This window comes from Argiope bruennichi, chromosome 7, assembly GCF_947563725.1.
Source record: "Argiope bruennichi chromosome 7, qqArgBrue1.1, whole genome shotgun sequence".
In the NCBI taxonomy this organism is placed as follows: Eukaryota; Metazoa; Arthropoda; class Arachnida; order Araneae; family Araneidae; genus Argiope; species Argiope bruennichi.
In genome coordinates this window covers 133,042,170-133,063,671 of record NC_079157.1, presented here as the reverse complement: position 1 = coordinate 133,063,671, position 21,502 = coordinate 133,042,170, and the positions used below count along the sequence as shown (strand labels likewise).

At 31.2% G+C, this 21,502-nt stretch overlaps 2 protein-coding genes across 4 annotated transcripts in view; both read right to left on the bottom strand.

The window, feature by feature from the left end:
- The window catches only part of LOC129975191 (uncharacterized), a 300,156-nt gene that overhangs the window by 14,681 nt on the left and 263,973 nt on the right, over nt 1-21,502 (bottom strand). The window contains exon 1 of one of the 3 annotated variants that reach the window (XM_056088170.1): nt 13,284-14,304. The exons of the other annotated variants lie outside the window; for them this stretch is intronic. Within the exon in view, the coding sequence (XP_055944145.1) occupies nt 13,284-13,824 (541 nt within the window). The 5' untranslated portion in view covers nt 13,825-14,304. Of the gene's footprint in view, nt 1-13,283; nt 14,305-21,502 lie in introns of those variants that run through there. 3 annotated transcript variants of the gene reach the window in all.
- LOC129975190 (high mobility group protein 20A-like) overlaps nt 1-21,502 on the bottom strand; it is an 86,449-nt gene that overhangs the window by 51,262 nt on the left and 13,685 nt on the right. The window lies entirely within an intron of this gene.

Genomic DNA, 21,502 nt, shown 5'->3' with positions numbered 1-21,502 from the left:
TTTTATTCTTATTTAAAAATCTTTAATCAACTTTTTTTTTGGCAAAATATCAAAACAAAAATCAACTCGTGAAACATCCAATAAGAAATATATTGTGATTTTTCTGTTTTAAAATATTTTTTTTTCGACGATCTGCTTAAAAAGGAACTTGGACAAGAAGTCAACAACTCCAGTCGCATCGAGGACAATTCTGATGTTCCAGCTATTCGATTCTTGGGCATAGCAAATAATAAATATTGAATCTAACATGCACAAAGCCTAAACAAAGTTTAAATGTTTCAGATTTACCATTTACAGTCCCCCCTCCCTCCGAGAATCAGTAAACTCCAAAATGAACATTATAATGACAGTTGATAACATTCAACACTTCCTTCGTTACCGAGATTACTGCATTCAGGGCAAAGAGCTTGTTTCCATTCTCGTCCTGCCTCATTTTATTTAATGCAATGCTCAAAAGGGAGGACTTCCCTTGTTTTTGATTTTAACAAGAGAAATAAGTGTTATAAGTAGGAGGTAAGATGGAAAGTAATTCTTCTTGCAGTCTGACATTTCAGCGGTGACATCACCAGAATACACCAGTTTCCAGAAAATTATTGCTTCCCTCATGAAAAGCGCGCATGTGGTGGTGGTGGTGGTGGGAGGAGAGAAAAGACTTTTCTGGTTTCTATAAGTACATTGTGAATGATACAGCTTGCTCTTTTCAAAAAAAATGTAAAATAGTTCATTATTGTTTTTTAAAAAACAGCCTCCTGTCCTTTTCGTTTATTTTTGAAAGTTCTGCTTTTATAATTATTGTGAACACTTCAGCTGCAAGAATTTTTCTTTTTAATAAGCGACAATTTGTGTTTTCACCTTTTTATATAATGCATTTCTCATTTTAAATGCTATTTATTTGGAATCTTCAGTTATTTTTGGAATATATTAAAATTAATTGAATACGTTTTAAAATAAATATATGTATAAGTGTTTATGTATATAAGAGTTATAAGTAAATAAAAGTGAACCAAATGTTTATTTAATTTAATTGTTTCATACTAGAATTATCAACCGTTTGTGTATAATTATGAATAAGTCTGTGATTAAGTGATTATAGTTTTCAATTTTTATCTTTTTGGCCAATTTCATGATATTGAAATTTTGCGCCAACTTAGGTGTCATCCTCGTCATCTCACCACGGTTCAAAATGACGAGGTCCGTCCCAAAATAGCCCTAGTGTTGCTTTAAAAACGGGACGTTAATATAACTAAACTAAACTCTCATTGCTTGTCATTCCGTGCTCCATCGTCATGCAAATAGTTAAATATTAATTATAATTGAATTAGTTACTTAACACTTAATTATTTTCAATTAAATACACAATTGATTATTATGCTAAAATAATTATATAAAATTAATTATTATGTTATCTCTATGTTCTTTCGGAACTAATTTAGAAGAATTCTGCTAATCTCCCTTTGGAGATGTTTTGTTCTGCTTTTCTGCCCGAGTATTGTTTGACAACGGATTCTAAAACCCTCCGCGCTTTCACGCATGCGTTAGGATGGGTTTAATTCGTTAAAATAGGGTTGAGAGGAAAGATGAAAGGAGGGGATGTTTTCATTTAACAATAAAATAAACTCGGCTTACTCGCAGACTGAATTAAAATAATTCGGTCAGAAACGACACGATACTCACATACACGTGACAAAAAATTGAAAAAAAAAAAAAGTATCTAATAGGGCGAAAATCAAGGTCAAAGAATGACGAAGAATTCCAGAAATGCGCTCATCCTTTCGCGTCTCTCCCCTTAATGAGATCGAATCGTCGAAAAGTCGTCGTCTCTGAATACTGAAACGATTAGTACAAGTGACTCAACGATGATTCAAACATGAAGTCTTTACCAAAGTTTACAGGAAAAAACCAGCATTCCCTAGCTGTTGTGCAGTGTCACTTTGAAAGATTTAAATGTTTAAAAATATTTTACTTGTTTTTTCGGCATAAAAATATTAGATTAGCAATATCATTACTATATTATAAGGATTTTTAATTTTATTCTAAACACTCTCATCAAAGGATTAAAAAATTCGTCTCAATTACAGTAATAAAATAAGTGTAAAAGCACTCTGAAAAGATATTGAATTGAAAGATGCTTGTAGACTGAAGATTCACTGTAAACCGCGTTATGTGAATCCACGATGAAAAAAATCGTTAAAATCGACCTACAGGTAATTGTTAGAGCTAGAGTATCTAGGACACAGAGGACTAAAAATTCGTCATATCTATACATTTTTTTGAAGTAAAGAAATTTCTTTCGTATTATTCGGAAATGTGTTCCATCCAATATTAAATTAGAATAAGGGCAGAGTCCAGGCATAAGTCTTAAGAATTCTAGCCGCTGCTCATTGGTTTTGGCATCTTTTTTGCAATGTCGCATTTTATATTTGAGGTTACTTTATCTGATATAAATAAGTTATCATCTTTTCAAGTAACAAGAATTAATAGACACTTAAATTCTTGAATTTTTATAAATTTATTTTCCAGTTAAAACCAAGAAAAACATATCAAAAATAAGTTACGTTATAAATTTTTGCGATTTTTAATTTCTATTAACGATGATGTATTGTTACTAAAAACTCCTTCCTCCTAAAAAAATAGCAAAAAATATATTAATGAATACGAAGAAAAAGCTTCTAGTACACAAGGTAACCAATAGTAAATTCTAATTTGCTAGGAGCACGTGCAATAGGAAAAACGCTTTAACTAAAGTAAAGATTTGTGCTATATGTTGTTTGAACCAATAAGCGTAGTGGAGATAATTATGAAATCTAAATTTGTATATAATTCGCAGGTCTTGTCAATCATATACAGTGTAATATTTCTATCTTCTAACACTTTAAGCAAAATCTACTCCTTTATAACCAAAATTGATGCCTTTTGTTATTCTAGATCATTCAACAGTCGGCTCGAGGGAGTGCCATACACCGATTCGCGGGGCATTCATTAAAATACTTCTTTTCATAACTCGGCCAGTGCAGAATTTCGGGATTTGACTGAAGTTTATCAGTCAGTAGGATTTGACTAAATTGATCGAGAGAACCTGCGGATTACATACACATTTATATTTCGTAATTCTTTTTCTGAAATACAATTATTCACTCAAGCAACATAAAAAGAAATGTTTGCGCCATTTAGAATATTTTTTCATCAGGAAATATGTGTCGGAAAAGAAGCTCAACGGACACTCTGTAAAAAAACTCGATAGTTCAAAACCGCTCGAGCTAAAAATATGAAATTTGGCATCTGTTATTAACTTTGATTTGCAACAAACTTTGAAAGAAACACATCAACGAGAAATCTGTCTCTTCAGTTACACGCACAAGTATTTCAAATGCAATGATCTATGCGGGAATGGTTTTGAACTAGATGTCGATCAGGTCTATTACGGCGCTCACTGTCTATCAATATATAAGTCACATCACTGACTGTCCAACCCGCCCGAAGGCACACGGATAATAAATACTGAATGATAGGACCGCAGCAACAGCAACATTGGCGGGAACTGTGGTTGAGTCTTAAGGGCCATCACCGGCGATGGCACAACCCTTCCCGAAGGACCCTTCCCGTCCCGTCCCTTCCCACAACCCTTCCCGCCCCGTCATCTATGGGAAGAACCAGACCCCCATCTATTTATGTACGAGTACCCTCCAGGGTGGCGAGATCTAACCACCATGCCGGAAGCATATCACCCTCATTTCGAGATGCCCCCGGGGAGTTTCTATCAATATGCATCTTTGTACGCAAGTAAAAAGATAAATCCACGGATTTTATCATACGATCTTTATACCGAAATTGCAGATGTGTCAAAATTTGCAACTATGCGTTTTCAACTATGACGAAGTTAAATTCGAATCCCTGCTATGTTAGGAAAGCACCCGTGGTGATCAGCTGGTTAATCGGGTATTAATAGTCGCTAAATTATTAATTAAATATTTTATGTAACTTTTTTTAATGGGTTTTTCAGCAAAATATTTTTAAGTTTCGTTTGAATTTACGTCTCCTGTTCATTTTCACATGCAATTCTTTTATATTCTGTCAGTTCCTCTAAAAAAATGGATATACTCTGCTATTTCTTGCCTTTATACAATGCAAGAAATAGCAGATTAATTTCTAATATACGTGGTAAAATATGACATTTTAAACATGTTAATAGTATTTTAAATATAAAACTGAATCTCAGAATGAAGTAAATATACAGCTTGCTTTCCTAAAGTCTGCTTTTACTAATAATGATTTGTGTTAAAGACAGAAGTTTAATTCGACTATTTTGCACGTTTCATTATTTTTTATATTAATATCAATAGTAATTCGAAATGTAAAGCAAAAATGAAAAATATCTAATTTTAAGAGTTATTTTATCAATAAATTTAGTATTCTCCCGAAATTCTTATATTTTTATATTACCTTCTAAATTTTTAATAAGATTATAATTTTAAAAAATGCAACGTAATGTACAGTTATATTCTCTAAAATATATATGCACCAAGTTCAGTAGCTCTAGGTCAAATGGATGCTCCTGTAAAGCACCAATACACAGAAAAGTTCACCCAAACACACATTCATCTTTGTTATAAGCCACCTTTGGAGCCAGGATTAATGCTCGCTAAAATTTTCAATTAAATATTTTATGTAACTTGGCCGCTTAACAGCTTCTTCAGCAAAATATTTTTAAGCTTCTAATTTTGACATTCAAATTAACTCATACTATTAAAAAGTTTTATGCCATTATGCACATTATACTAAGCGTTTCTATAATTTTCTGTCAACTCTCGTAAAATGAATCTTAAATGGAAGCGAAAATGATTAAGCTTCAATTAATAAAAAAAAGTTTTTGCTGAAATCAAACTTTTTAAAAATAGGATATAGAAAACAGAAATCGTGAAGCATTGAAGTCTTATGTGCACTATAGAATATATTTTAAAATTTATGCAATACCTTAAAGAATATTCAATAAACATTTCTTTAATTTGTCATAAAAGTAAGTTTTCAGTTTTAATTTTTGAAGAAAGTTAAGTGATGTAAATAATATTTTATTTTGTTTCGGTTAATAAATATGCTTCTGAAAAAATTATGAAACCTACATTTTATACAGTCCTTTGGAATCATTAAGTGAAATATTCTTCCTTTTAAATAATAATAATAATAAAACGTTTTTATTTTTTGTGACCAACAATTATATCGAATTACGAAGTTATGGATATCATTATATTAGGACAATCAATAATTTCAGAGGTTTAGATTGATCAACCTTGGATGAACTCTGGTCGCTGACGGTCGTACATTTCTTTGGGACATACAAAAAAAAAGTGCCTTTATAAAATGGTAATATTTAAATTTTCATAATCCACTTAATGGTCCTTTTTAGTTTTTTAAAAAAATTTAATATTTAAAAATTAAAAATTTAAATATTAATTTTTAATTTAAATTTATTAATTAAAATTTAAAAATTTAGTATTCATAGACTCATTTTCCAATTAGATGTGTACCTAATTCTAACTGTTTAGAAATTAGATGTTGCTTTACGCTCAGAGTGGACATTCTTTGGACCGAGTGGGCTAAGTTTGTCTTAAATAATACAGAATAATTGGAAAATACACAGAAACCTTTTTACTGCACGTATCTTACTGGGAAATATCATGTTTATATCATTTCTTATTGACACATCATTGACAATTATACTTTTCTAGGTTTCATTTGAAGTAAAAATCAACTTAATATTTTAAGTAACATTTCTGGAACAAGGGGGAAAAAAATGGTAAAATCTCTTATAATTTTTAATAAATTAAAGTTTGAAAAAATAATGTACCAAAGTATGCATGCACCAAGTTTGATAGCTACAGAGTATTTTATTTACATCCATCCAGAATTTTTACAGATCCACACCAGGAATGCCGCTTTTGAGAATCCCCCGACCCTTGATCTTTCAGGTCGATGATGTCCAAATAAAAGAAATCCATATAGTAACGGAACTTTAAAAAAATGACGTTTTTTCGTTCGGGAAAAAGTTGTTAGTGAATCGACTATATCAGATCCCTATTAAAGATTTTTACTTTCTCGTATACGAAGCATACAGAAACCCTCAACCTTTAGATAAAGACCGTATAGATCGCATGCTACCGTAATTCTGAACAGCCGTCAGATGACGAGGACGACATCGAATTGCCGATCATACCAGGGGGAGGACGATTGGCTCCGACATATTTACTGTATATCAGATCTGCTTACACGGAGGTTCTTCGGTGCAAGCGGTACTCGAACCTTGAACCTTCCGGTTTCGAAACTGGGAGTTTAACACCAGGCCATTGCGACCGTAAATTATAAAATGAAGGGAGCTAGATAGATAAAATTCAGTACGCAAATTCAACATCTATAATGTAGACACCAATAGAATTTTGTATTAGATCAAGCAAAGAATTGAGCTTCTGTCGGTCTGTTCTTTCAGAAGCATGTAAACGCGATAATTCAAAAATACAATGACTGAAATATATCCAGTTTGGTATGTGACTTTAGTTGCAGATTTGTGTCAAATTTTGGATTCATTCGGTTGGGAACACACAATCTTTATTTGAGAGTATGTGAGGAAGAGTGGAGTTGGGGCGAAAGTCTTTGATTACTACGAAAACAACACTATCCATCGGTTCTGACAGTAAATGTCTTTGAAATACTGGTGTTCATCAGCTGGCAAATTTTTCTGGAACTGAAAATGGCAGCATGCGATAAATGCAAGATTCCAAACGTATTCAAAACATTTCACAAGGTGGACCACTGAATCCTCTTGGGTAGTAGTTATGCGTGAGTGAGTAGTAGTTATTAGTGAGAAAGTGTTTACAAAATTTTAATTAGATTTTTAATCAAATAAAAATGAATCCGAAGTTTCCAATATTTTCTTCTTAATAACTTCCGATATTATCACTTATATTAAGGAACATCTTATCGATTTTATTTGGGTACAATTTTAATTATTTTCTGAAACTAGGTTAAAACAGAATTTTATAAAAATCCTTTATAAACATAGCGAATAAGTAAATATTAGATTTTCAATTTATTACTAACTAATGCTTCAAAGTATTTAAAAGCATAGAATTTTTAAAAACTTATCATGCATTTAAGCTGATATTCCTTCTATAAATAGAGTGTCGTAAAAATCGAATTCAAATATAACGTAATGGTTTTAATCACTTATTTATTATTATGTATGTAAAATCTAAATACATCTAATCTTCCCGAACTTGTCATCTTCAGTTGAGGAAAATAAATTCAAGGTTACTTGATCCACCTTAACCACCTTTTTTTATTTATTAGAGAGTAACATACATATATCTCCGGGAATTCCTTTTATCTCTTTTAATTACCTCCACGGGGGCACCTCCAAATGAGGAGATGCTTCCGGTATGGTGGTTGGATCTCGCCACCCTGGAGGGTACACAAAAAGGTGGGGGTCTGGCTCGTCCCTTCGTTGACGGGACTTATTTCTTTAGGGAAGTGTTGTACCGTGGCCGGTGATGGCCCTTAGGACTCAACCACAGTTCCCGCCAGTATTGCTATTGCGGCGTTCCGTTCATTCTGTATTATTTATCCGTGCGCCTTCGGGCGGTTCGGAGAGTCAGTGATGTGACTTATCTCTATTGCTTTTCTCCAAGAAGGGGCATTCAGAAAACTAGCTCAATTTTTCTACTCCGCAAAAATATTAAACCGAGAAAGGTGGTGCAAAAGAGAAATTACGCTTTAAGTACTGCAGGTGTTTTCTGCATGATGAAATTTAAATATAAATTTATTTAATATAAAATATTATTGAAGATAAATTTGAATGATGTTTCTCGAACCGTTTTTATTTAAAAATGTTGGAAAGTGCTTAAGAGATTTCTTCAAACCCACATTTATTCTGCCCAATCACGGAGTGAAGATTCTGAAGAAGAAGCTTTGAGTTTGGAAACATCGTGAACACGACTTCTTAAAGAATATCAAACAAGAAGTCGCATTGCCGAAAATCGCATTATAAACTCAGAATAAAATGCAGGAACTTTGAAAGAGTTTAGCTTCTTAAAGATCTTTCAAAGCAAATGATACCCTAACACAGCTACGGACAGATTTAATACCACAAATTAATCAGTTATTTCTCCTTTCTGGAATTGATAGTATGCGAAGGGTTATATAAATATTTTTTTAACATTTAAATAACTATATAAATTGAATAAATATTCATTTCTAAATAATTTCCATACGATGGAAAATAGAATTATAACTGAAAGTAGTCGACTTACTGTCTCCTCATAATGAAAAAAAAAAAAAAAAAATTGCAGTGAAAATGTTTTAATAGATATAATAGCATAGAAATTACAGATTTTAATTTCAGTCTCCTAAGCAGCATGAATGTTTTGAAATTTATGCATGAACCACATCACTGAAAAGCTCTCATCAGTTCCAGCTCTTAAGAAAGTGGAGGAAACGATGAGGTGATAAACTTTGCTTGCTTGGCGACAGGAATTTTTCCATTATTTAAAAGATAATTTCGAATTCCACTATTTAAAATGATTCCACTGTAAGTAATGGTGACCATTTTTCAAAAAAAATTTCTGAAGAATAGTTACCGTAACTGGAATGACAATAAAACTATTTTTTCCATTTCTGTAACAGCCATAGACGGTTGAGAGTCTTTACATTTAAATGAACGAGTGCTGACATACAAGAACCAATGATAAGCTGAAGCAATGCTAAAGTATAAACAGAAATGAGGATCAAAATCCATCGTCAAATACATATTACACATATAGACAAAATTATTTCCGAGCAGGTTTCTTGCTGCAGTACAATAAAGTCAAGGGTATGCAAGCAATAAATCGACCTAGTCAGAGGTCATGCGGGTAATTTGATAGGGTCGCTGATGGGGAACCCCACCTAGCACGAAGGAACAAACAACATTTGATGACTTCGGACATTTGCAAACAACAAAGAACCCTCTAGAGAAACCCATATTGGTACAGAAAAAGAGAAAAATATACTACATTTTACATTACATATAAAATTTTGACACATTAAAAATGCATGAAATACATTAAATGTACGCTAACTTTTTACCTTAGGTGAGAACTAAAATCAAGAGTTTTGACAAAATGTTCCAAATAGGCTGGAATTTTTATGAGTTCTTCGACGCCAAGAGACATCCAATTTCTTGGAGATCTGAGTCTGTGTTCTCGCCATAGTGCAAAGGCTTTGATAAAGTGATTTATAGATCCTTCTTCGGTGCCACACTAACAAGTCGAACTTTTGTCAAAGAAACGCCTTTGATGTACAGAAAACACACCGTGCCCAGTGAGTACTTGGTTAATATAAAAATCACCCTCCATTCGGTTAACAGAATCGTTTTTAAAATGTTGACAGGTTGTTCTGCCTTTGATGGAACGCCAAGGGTATTCAGGACTTAGAGCGAAATTTGATGTCTGCTTTTCAATCTGCTTTAACAAGTAAATTAATGACAAATTTAGGTCTCCAAGCAGTGTTTTAAATGTCGACGTCAAAAATCTTATCACGATTTGCATCAAAGCTTCATGCAATCATTCATCATCTCTGATGTTTCTGGAAAACAGCAATGATTGCAAAGAAATACAATTATCCCTCTCTCAAAGTGCGCAATCTGAATTCATGAATGTTTCTCCGCCGCCCATTCGACTCGGGAGATTCCAGTGCAGTTAATTGAACGGAGGTTGCTTCGTCCCCGGAATGAGCTTCATACTTGTAAGTATTTCTATCCTGCTCAAAATCTACGTAAGCATTTCACAGAGGCGGAATTCATGAGATGACTCTTTGAAGTGTGAGGAATTTTTAATTTAACATTCTTGAGCTCATGGAATGTAAAACTGCTATTCCTTCCGCTTTGGAGTTTTAATGAAATCTTATTAAAATAATGCATCATTCACATGAGCTTTTGTAAGATGGCTTGATGAAAAAATTAAAGTGCTTTTCATAGTACCCAAAAGCGAATGAGTGGAGAATTTATCAAGAGAGATTTAAATTATGGTACCCCACAATTTAAAATTTTGGAACAAATAGATTTCATACATTAAGCATAAGAAATAAAATAATATTTTGTGTGATTTTAGCTATTTTAATATTGTTTTAAAGTTTTAAATTTTCTTAATATAAAATCAGTTGCAGATAACCATCTATATTACAGAAATTTCACTGAATATCCAATTATAAACATTTTAAAATCTATTCTTTTAATTCCAAAATATTTTCCTTAGAATGTTTTATTAAGTAAGCGTATTAGACAATATAAATAATTTAATGTTATTTTGAAATTAATAAACTTAGAATTTATAAATATAATAATATTATATATATCTTTAATCTTTTGGTTGCGTTTAAATTTCAATACGCAAGCTATAAAATGCATCCTAAAAGAATTTTTAAATATTTCGCTTCAATTCTTTAAAAAATAATTATAAGAAAAACAATCAATTAAAATCACAAATAATCAGCTAAATTCACAAGTTTTGAATGTGAAAATCATGCTACAAAAATTAAAATTCATGGGTGGGTAAATTTTTTTTTTTTAATATGTCCGTAGAAAACAATGAGTGGCTCTGACGAGTGAGTGGCGGACTTCCGAGTTCAAAGATCTGTTGAGAGGGAGAAAAGTATGAAAGTGAAGCGAAAATATAACACATAAGATTGCGATGCTTATTGCTCCTCACTTCTCAAAATAGACTCTTCTGATATCACACAATACTTACGTCACACTAGTCAGTTCATGAGAGCTAGTTTCATTTCATAAAAAAAATATTCAGTTCTGATCCAATTCATATCAAGGAAATGAAATTCTAATCAATTTTCTGCAAATTCTCGTATTTACTTTTCACTGTCGTTAATCTATACTTATATAAAGCTCAATATGTGTGTGTGTGTGTGTGTTGGCGCTCTACAGGCAGGCCATTTGACCTACAGCTACCAAATTTAGTACATGTATACCTTAGAGGTCGGAAATGTGCACCTGGGGCCCCTTTTTTTGAATTTTTAATTAGAATTTTAATTATTAATTAAAAACTAACTTTCCCGCCAAAAAATCTTCCGTTTTCCCCACCGTCAAATGATTAAGGCTTCAGTTATTTTTTCCCAACAGTAATGAGGCTAGGGTTACCATTTTTCGGCCGTTTATTTCAAACGATTCTGTTTATTTTTTTAATGTTTTATGCATTTAAAATTAAACATTCTTATTTAATCGATCTTTCAGATTCATTCTGAAGTACTTTTGAATTAAAATAACACAGAATAAAGGAAATTAAAAATGTCTAATCTGCATAGCGTTACCCCAACTGACGTAGAAAAATTCACGCATTTACGTTACCGTAACTGGCGTTGAAAAGTTACGCATGCGCATTGTGTTCTGATTGTTGACAATATTATCAACGGATGATTCTTGATTTAAATTATTTTTAGGTTAGTTGCATGCCTTTTTGTAATTAAATTGTATTTATGTTAATTATATATTTTTTGTATATGCTTATAGTTTTAAGTACATCGTTTTTTAAGTAGTTTTTTTAAATCTGTTTTCGACCGATTATTTTAAAAGATTCATTTTATTTTCTTAGTGTTTGATGCATTTAAAATTAAACATTGTTAATTAATCGATCTGTTCATGATGAATCTGAGAAAATTTTGTTGACAAATTCTTGAGATATTACATAAATTAAGAAAGATATTCTTTAGTGCCCATAAAGTTTAAACGCTCAGTGACTCTGTTATCAGTAATCATATTATAAAAAAATGCTTTGTTTCAGTAAAAAATATTATTATATTAATTGCAGATTAATTCTTTCCACTTTAATTTAAAGCATAAATTCTACGGGAGCTAACAGAAAATTAGAGAGATACATATTACGTTATGACTGAAGGCCTTTATAATATTATGGGTGAATTATAGGACTCTCAAAATTTGAAGTTTTAAAATATTTTGATGAAGAATCTATTAAAGTAGGAATTGCGTAAAATATTTAATTATTAAAATTTAAACGAACATTAAGATTGGCGAACCATCTGGTCGCCAAAGCGGCTAGTGGTAAATAAAGTATAACTTAGAAGCGTTAAAAAACTTGCATAACAGAAGAGTTATTTCGCTCATTTTCTATTAAAATTTATTATCTGCATTTAGGCAATATCTTTTAAAAACATTTTAAAGTGGAAAATTTGTATATTAATCTAAATTGCTAATATTTAATTTTTTTAAATAAAAAAATAAATCTTTAAAAAATAAAATTTTATACCGACGTAATTTTAAAAAATTAATTCACTATTTCAGTTGGAATATTTTATATAAAACCAAAATAATAATCATACGGAAAATGAAGAAAAATGATCCATTTAGAAAATAAAATTCCCTAAAAAGCAAAAATTTAATATTTTTATGATAATAATCGTAAGGAAGGTAATAAGTTGGATATCGGTAAAAGAAATCTTAAATCTTACAACATTTAACAATATTGAATTACACATGTTAAAACAAGTTGGAAATGATAAGCAAAAACCAACGGAAAAAAATCCCATACCTACGGAACATTTGACAAACCTATTTATAAGAATTTTTGATAAATAAATAAATAAATAATAATTTATTCACAATAAACGTTACGAAATATTTTGAATGAAAACTGATAACTTTCCAACAAACTATTTAATGACTTTTCAATTAATAAAATTGAGAAATAATATGGTTGCATTATGTATCTGAATAAAATATAGCGGTTCTTTAATAATCTATTATTATACAGAATAAACTCTTCATTTGAGTTAAAAAATGCATCGTTTTTGTATTGAAAACCGATGTCATGAAAATCAATAGATTTATATGCATTTTTCATCTTTTTCCAAATTAAAATATGGAAAAGATATTAAAGATTAATACTATTCTCATGAAATAATATTTTCTAAACATTTATTGAAAACACTAGAGAGAAATCTCTAAACGAGGTAGGTGAATGAACACTCAGAAGGTCAATGAGGGATATCAAGATGATTTTACAAAAGAGTAATTTGTTCTTTAAACTTGTTTTCTAGAAAGAGTTTTATATTTTTTGCATGAAATTATATAAAAAATATTTCAAGGATTAATCCGACTCTCATTAATCTTATTGGACAAAGGTATGGCATTAAAATCATCAAATTTTAAATCAAAAGTAATTCTAAATCTTAATCGTTTTTTTTTAAAGAAATGACTACTGATTTCGGAAATATAGACATGAAACTACACTCACCAAGCTCGTCAATGATGGGGGCCATTCTAAGAGTCAGTCCAACTAAAAGGAAGCTCAAGAGGATCAGCGAAAAAGCCACAACAACCACGGCCAGTCTGGCTCTTCTCGAATGCTCGAAATCTCTGCCCATCCCACTACTTCTCTTATTGGAACTGTCCTCAGAATGCAGTCTTTGTCGTTTGCAACCACCCCCTCTGTGACACCTGTGAGTTTTTCTGTCACTGCTACTCCTAACCCTACTAGCACCAGTGACCACATCGATGGCGAACGATTTTTTCTTTCGTTTCTTTTTCTTCTTCTTTGGGGCAACTTCAGAAGTGTCCGGTTCCCTGGATGAAGGAGGTGTGGTCAGTAGTCTCGGGAATTCCTCCTCTCTAGTGAACCACAAAGGTCCTTTGTCCCCACCTTCGTAGTACTGATTTTCATACTGGCTGCTAAGGCAGCTGGAACTATGGCTTTTTGCAGAGCATCTCGATTTACACTGACAGGGGATGTGCAAATGACAGGTGTCAATTAGATAGTTCGCCTGCTTATTCGACATGATGATTTGTGTGGTATTCACACTGAAAGTTCTTCACCACAAAGTTTAAAAGTACTTCTTTCGACATGAGTGTTCTCATCTTCACTCGTGCGAATATAGTTCATAAATGCTATACGCACGACAATAAGTATTTTTTTTTTCACGTTAGAGTTCAGAGCTAATCTAAGCTGAGATCTGTACAAGTTCAACAGCCTTTTTCTTTAGACAGCTTAAAAAATTTTTTTCGGGAAAAGGTTCTCAAATACAAGCCCGAGGTGCTCCTTTCTTTTAACAGCTTTTTGTCCTCATTTTCGAAGAACTGATAAGCTTCCCCTTTCAGTTGGGTTAAGTTCTGCTCCAGGCTGCGGCACAGCTGATGCTTCTACGTTGCTTTCAAAAAGATTCGGCAAGCACTTCTTCCCATGGTTGAGATTGTAAGGATCCATAAGTCACATATATATGTATATATATGCATGCGACAAGTAGTAAGTTTCTTTTTTGAAAAATTCACAGATGGGAATTTCGAAGGAACATTGAAAAATATTCTGTATATAAAGTTTTTATGGTAAAATCTAAATATTTAGTGCGTTTCTTGTTATGGAAACTTCACGAATAGGTTTTCGAGATTCAACAAAATGAGCATGTTATCACATTCGCGTTACTTCATTACTAGAATGAGATATTTCTGATATGTTAGCGAATTAGTAAACGAATGATAGTTTCAAAAATACTTTGAAAAATTGAGTGCACGTAGCTGAAATTTCGGGATACCAGTCAATCTAGATAAAAAAATGATGGATAATATCTTAAATATTTTCAGGAAATCTAACTTTTAGTGCCTTCTACAAATATGAAATTATCATTAGATGATCAGTAACTATTATAATCATTATATAATAACAATCTTTACAGAGATACAACAGACTGTAAAATGTTTGTGAATTTCAGAATTTATTGAAATACGATTGTTCATCGTTAATTGATTTATCAAAGCTTCCTTATGAGCATCGAAAAAAAGTGTTCGACAATAAGAACATTTAAGTAAATGATTGTCGAAATAAATTTAAACCCGTGTAAAAACAAATAGAAAATGACTAGTTGAAAATAATGGAATTCATTTTTTCCCCAAAACTATCCTAAGATTGTCGTGATGGTATCACTAAAAGATGAGAATATTTTATCTCGACGAGCAGGACATCAACAAATGCAGAAAAACAACGTTCCAAATGAGAATTTGAGGAATTTCTTGAAAATAAGTGAAGTGAGCTTATTAGTACAATAATGTATTCTAAATAAATAAAAAAATTATTATGAATTCATTATCCTTCAGGAAAATTCAACGTATTATGAGATACTTGAAGAGATATGTTTGAGCTCAAAATTTTTAATGCAATTTCTTTGATTCAAAGTTGATTAGATTTAATTAAATTTGGTGCATATTTAAATAAAATAAAATCAAACAATTTTATTTCATCGTTTCAAAGTGATGGGCTTAAGAAATGTACAGTTCATCTGGCGTATAAGTGAATCCAATATTGGCCATCATCCCAGATAATGTGTTTTCAATTACTTCACAAATAGAATAACACACAAATGCTATCATTACATTAAAAATAATAATTGCCAGTACCATACGAATAAAAAGATCCAACATTGTTGCTATTTACTGTTCTTAACTCAATAAGCACGATAAAAATCCTTAGATGTTCCACTTTCAAAACAAAAATACCAACTGATTATATTACCAATACAACCAATTTGTTAGTCTTTTGGTATCAAAAATTCATAAAGAATAATTCATTCATTTAATGTATCACTTTGACAAAGCAGATTCATTTGACCAGGCCTGCTCGGATTGCTGATCGACTCAAGTGATTAAAATTTTAAATAATGAAAATGTTGCATTTTCAAAACATCAAAACCATATGGTTACCTGTGCTTCACAAAAATCCTCAAGTAATGTCTTCCGTTTTATCATTAAATATTCACTAAACAATTGAAGAGAAGCAGGCCGTTGATAGTCGTCCATGATTGGTCATATTTTTAAAGCAGTGATATGAAATGGGCCCATTTCATTTATTGGAAAACTTTCGACTTCAGATATCAAAATTCCACCGATTTCTCTTTCTTGTCAAACATTTAATACATCACTGAGACGAATCATACCACTCATCACCATCAATTCATAAATTCATCCATCCAAACGAGTGGATGACTGATCATCCACTCTTAGGGGGAAGAACTAAATATCGCCACATCTCGAGACCTTTTGATGTATGATATGTTTCCGTATCACCAGTTGCATTAATCACTCACTACATCCACTCGTTCAACAAGTCTGTTTTCCGACTCAAAAATTATAATAAATCACAATTTTTTTTCACCGTAGAATAAAAGATTCTAGATGTCGTAGACGCAGGTGGTAAAAAGGATCCACAGCAAGGTAGATTTTGCCTAATATAGCACAACCAGAGTTAAAAACGGTACTATAATGTCGGCCAAAAACTAAAATATTGTATTCAGGAGCGTGGAAATATCCGCCAGCGGATCCCTTGGCAAGACGATCCTTATCGATCTGCTCATGCGCCTCCGTGATGTGTGACGTCACTGTGTGGGATCAGCATCCCATTGGACTGCTGTAGAAAGGTAATCTTCTCATTCTTCTTACCACGGCTTGTTGTTGCCCCTGCCTCCCCTTTTCAGTATCCCGGATATAATAAATGGGAATGGACAGAGCGACAACCGCATCACTAGGCCTGATAAAAACAAAAATAACTCAATTTATTTGCTTTTTTTTCTTTAAGAACGTGCCGAAAAGAATGGTTAGGGTTAATAGGAAACGAATGTGACACCAAAAAATTGTGCCCATTTTTATTATTATTATTATTATCAATGGAATTCGGAGTAATATCATTTCCTTAAAAACAGGAAAAATATTTTTCGCAGAGTTATCATTTTATATTGATCAATCCCCAATTTTTGCTGCTTTTTTGTTTCATTTTAGAGATATCTATTTTTTTTCTTTAATTTTTTTATTGTGGTAAAATATAAGCAAAAATATGAGGGTCGATAGACATTCTTTTTTTTATTGACTATAAAAAAACGTTCAAAATTCCAAAGATCCATCGAATGAATTTAAAATACAGAAATAAATAAGCAATAACAGAAATGTTAAATTTTTGTTTCAATTATTTCAACTATTTAAAATTTTTCTTGTACAATAAAGGGAGATAAAGCAAGGAAAGAAAACGCGGCTTAATAGTTAGTATAAGTAAAAAAGATCATTAAAAATTTGGATGATAGCGCATCAACATAATTCTTCATAATAAAAATCAAGAATGCGGTTGCAAAATGCAGCTTATGTCACAAATGAATGAAAAACATTGATTCATGTGTGGACTCGAGCCGAAATTCAAATTCGAAAGAATCAATAACATTAAAAGCCCTATTTTATATATTGGCTTTTTAACTTTTCCTTCACTTTTCTACAAAACAAAGTAAAAATTTCGAAAAACATGCATTTATTGTGACAGTGTTTTATATTAAAAGTAGTTCTAAAGTTGAACTAATTTTCTACAATTTTGGCATTTTTTATTAATATATAAACACGCATAAGGGCTTTTAAATGCACTTAAAAAACAACAGCAAAAAATCTATACTTCCAGATTTTGATGAGTTCCACGTTTGGATCATATCTATCTGTCAGTATTTGTGTATGTGGACATGATGAATCAAAATTAAAACAAATTAAACGGATGAAACTTGGCATATGGTCCTTGCCTAAAATATAATTTTCGAAGCTCGAGTATGTTTGGGTTTTAAATAGGGTTGGGCGATGACGAAACTTCATCATCGTGATATATCGTCCAATACATATCGATATTTTTCGATATATCGGGATATCATTATCTATTTATAGCTATTATAAGTTATAAATAGCATCTCTTAACATACTGACTGATCAGAACGACTCCAAATAAAAGGAAGTTTCAATTTATATAATAAAAACATTTTTCTTTTGAATAAAAATAGTTATAAAATAATTTTGTTAAACTCCATTAATAAAGGAAAGCCAAAGCAATATCTTCATATTACACTTTATAACCTTGCGTTTAAAACAAGTATTTTTATATATATTAGAATACGACAATATTTATAAAAATATTAACAAAAATTCTGTATGAAAATGAAAGAGAACGAAGAGCAACAAAAATAAACCCTAAAGGTAACCAAAACGAAACTGAAAACAGCAAATTAGTTGTGAATATTGACTTACTGTATCGCGATTTATCATGAGCCGATAGGCGAAAACGGATTTTCTTTTTTTATATGAGTACGCTTGTGAAAATTTGAGCTGCGAATAAAATTGTGAATTTCATCTGAATGAATTCTCTTTGCTTTTATTTCTGAAGATGAATATTTAGCGATTAAACAAAGGACAGTCGACAAAATTCTGATAAGCGCAATTATTTTTCCATAATGGTATCATTCAGTTAGGGAACAGAAAACAGTTTATTCCAAAATAAAAAAACAAAAACAAATGCTTCTATATTTATATTAGAATATGACAATATTTATATAAATATTAACAAAAATTCTTTATGAAGGACAATAAGAATGAAGTGCAACAAAAATAAACACTAATCGATAATCAAAACGAAATCGAAAACTCAAATTAATTGTGAATGTCGATTTATTGCATCGCGATTCATCGAGAACTATTATTCATGATCACGATTTCGATAGATTATGTTTCGAAAACTGGCATGAAAAAAGTCGATTTTTTTGATAAATCAAAAATCGGAGCAGTCCTAGTATTAAAATTATCAAAAGGTGGCTGTGATACATACGACCAAAGAAATAGCTGCACTAAAGGAATCAATGGCAAGAACGGCAAAAGCTTGGATTGTGCAGCTGCTGGATATGTTTTAGCCATTTCGATAATTATTTGTTTTCGTCGTAGTCTGATACTGAAATACCATCGAATTATATGGAATATTAATTTAGTCAAGTCGATAACGGCTTTGTATTTATGTACTTGTTTAGTTGACTTTCATTTGTTTTGGTTTATTTGTATGGCTAAAAAGCCATTTTTAGCTATTCTGCATCGAACACATGATTTGTAAGAGATTATTCAAGTATTTAATAAGATTAAAAAAAGCTAAAAGAAAAATTACCCCCCCCCCACACAAAATTGGAAATAGAAATTCAAACAAGATAATCAATTCCAATATCATGCAAAAATAAATTTTTATGAAGGATATCTCCTAGTATCTTTTAATCTTAAGTTCTACAAAATCTGTTTCATTTACATAGTTGAAACGCGGCCATTATATCAAAATATGTTGAATTGATTCAATAAAAATAAAACTATAATAATAACTTTCTTTCTCAGTAAGTGTCCTGGTGAAGAAGCTAGTCTTACAAATATAGTAATATTTACAGAAGTTATGACAAGTGAATGATTCATGGCCTTGGTGACCATTTGGAACTCTGTAGATAACACATTACAATTTTTTTGATGATACGAAAAAGTCCTTTTCAATTCTAATTGAATGTTTCGCTGCTGCCCAGTCACTGAAAGTAGCTTTGCGAAAGAAACCTCTCAAGAAAAAGATGCACTTTCTATATTGAAATTGTAAACTTACTAAAAAGTCTCGGAATGGAAGGTATATGTGAAAGATCTATCGACGGTAGTTGTAGAACTCTGGTCTCCAGGTTAAATCTGAAACCGCAACAAGAAAATACTGGCATTGGACCAATTCTGGAGAAAAAATAGTTAAATTCAGCATATTGATCATTTTAACAATAATTCGCTCCGGAAAATTCCGGAATTTTGCCAAGAAATTTTAACATATCATCAACAGAATTTTAAATAATCGTCGTTTCACCAAAGCTGAGGACCATTCATTCGGTGTTCGTTCAGCTGTTATTACTAGACCTGGTAAACTATCTATTTTACCAGAAGACTTACTGCTCAGGAAAGCAATATTGCAAAATGATAATTACTTGAATAAAAGAATAAATTTAATATAAAAATAATAATAAAGAATAGGTTTAATTTAAATAAAATACTAAAAGAATATGTTCAATTGATAATAAAAGACAATGGCGACGTATATACGTAGGTGAAGGTTTCGATTTTAGTAGATACTAGACGCCTTTGACTACAAACTAGTCGGCTTAATGACTGGTAAAAAAAAATAATTGTGAAACTATGTCTTAATAATTTCCTACCTATGTCTTAATAATTTCCTACCTATGTCTTAATACTAGCATTCCGTGCTATTTCTGCTATTTATAATTTTTATTAATTTTTAAAATTCTTTATTAATTCTTTTATTAAGTATTTCTTAAAGTATTTATATAAGTATTATAATAAAGATATATGTCAAACTTTAGAATTTTTGCTTGACTGTCACCTTCATCTTGCAACTTATGAAATCTTCATTGCAAAAAAGTGTTTTATATGTTAATTTCAAATACAAATACTTATCTTTTCAAAAACTTTAAAGTATAAATATTTTAGGGTGTAAAATTGCATTTTTAGTGGATTTTTAAATCGTCCTTGTTCGTGCAAGGTCACGTGATGTTACTAAGCCGTTTTCTTACTGATAAGAGAGATCTAGTTGCCTTTGACGGTCTACTGGTTTGCCAGAAATATTAGTTACATTTAATTTTATTTAAATTGTATAAACACAACTTCATGTTTATCATTCCGGCAAATTATCAGACAGTTAAGTCGTGTTATTTTAATTATATTACACAGGCTCCGCTGACTGTGTGCACGAACCTTTATAAAAAAGATCAATCCCACGCATCATAGAATTAATAAAAACGTAAATGTCCGATCTAAATCTATCTTTTAAATTTCACATTGTGCTTTCAATTTTGTTTTTATCCGTATACTACACATATATTAAACAAAATCTTTGTTTTTCATCTTAAAACAATTGAAGAAAATCCGGTAATCAGACAGTTGATGAAACAATGAAAAAGGTTTGAACTTCAGACAAACCGTAACAAAGTAATCCATTATTGGAAATTAAGCAAAAAATATGTTTTTAAATTGCCAAAATTTAAGAAACATTCACATGATTATTAAACTGGTATCATTAAAAAAACAAATTTAAAAATTTCGAAACAGTATCAAATTTATTTTTGTGTGATAATATTTTTGGAAATCATCGTAGAAAAACTCCAAAATTCGCTTAATTTTTAATTAAAAATTTAAGGAAATTCGCGCCGAGGTGAACATTTCCGCTCTCAGTAATATATTTGTACCAAATTTGGCAATGCTAAATCCAGCAATCGGGCATTTAGACAACACACACACACCTATTTTAATAATAAATTGCGTGTTCATTTAGGGTGTCCAGTTTTAAGACGATTTAGCATAATTGGCTGCTAATGGCTTAAAACACAATGTCTGAAAGGTCTCATCGAGGGTTCAACTTTTTTCAGTTTCTTTTTATTTAGTTAACCCCAAAACGTTATATTTCTTTCAGTCAATTTTTGGCATCTTGCAGGGCATCATCTAAAGGGGCAAAGTTTCAAGATTTCATTTTAGTAGACGCTTCTATTGTGTATCTATGAAATAATTTGTTTCTCAGGCACCATCAAGTTAAGTGTATAAATATTAAATGGACCGTTGCCAAGTGCATTGTTGTAAACTTAATGAAGTTAGACAACTTCTAGC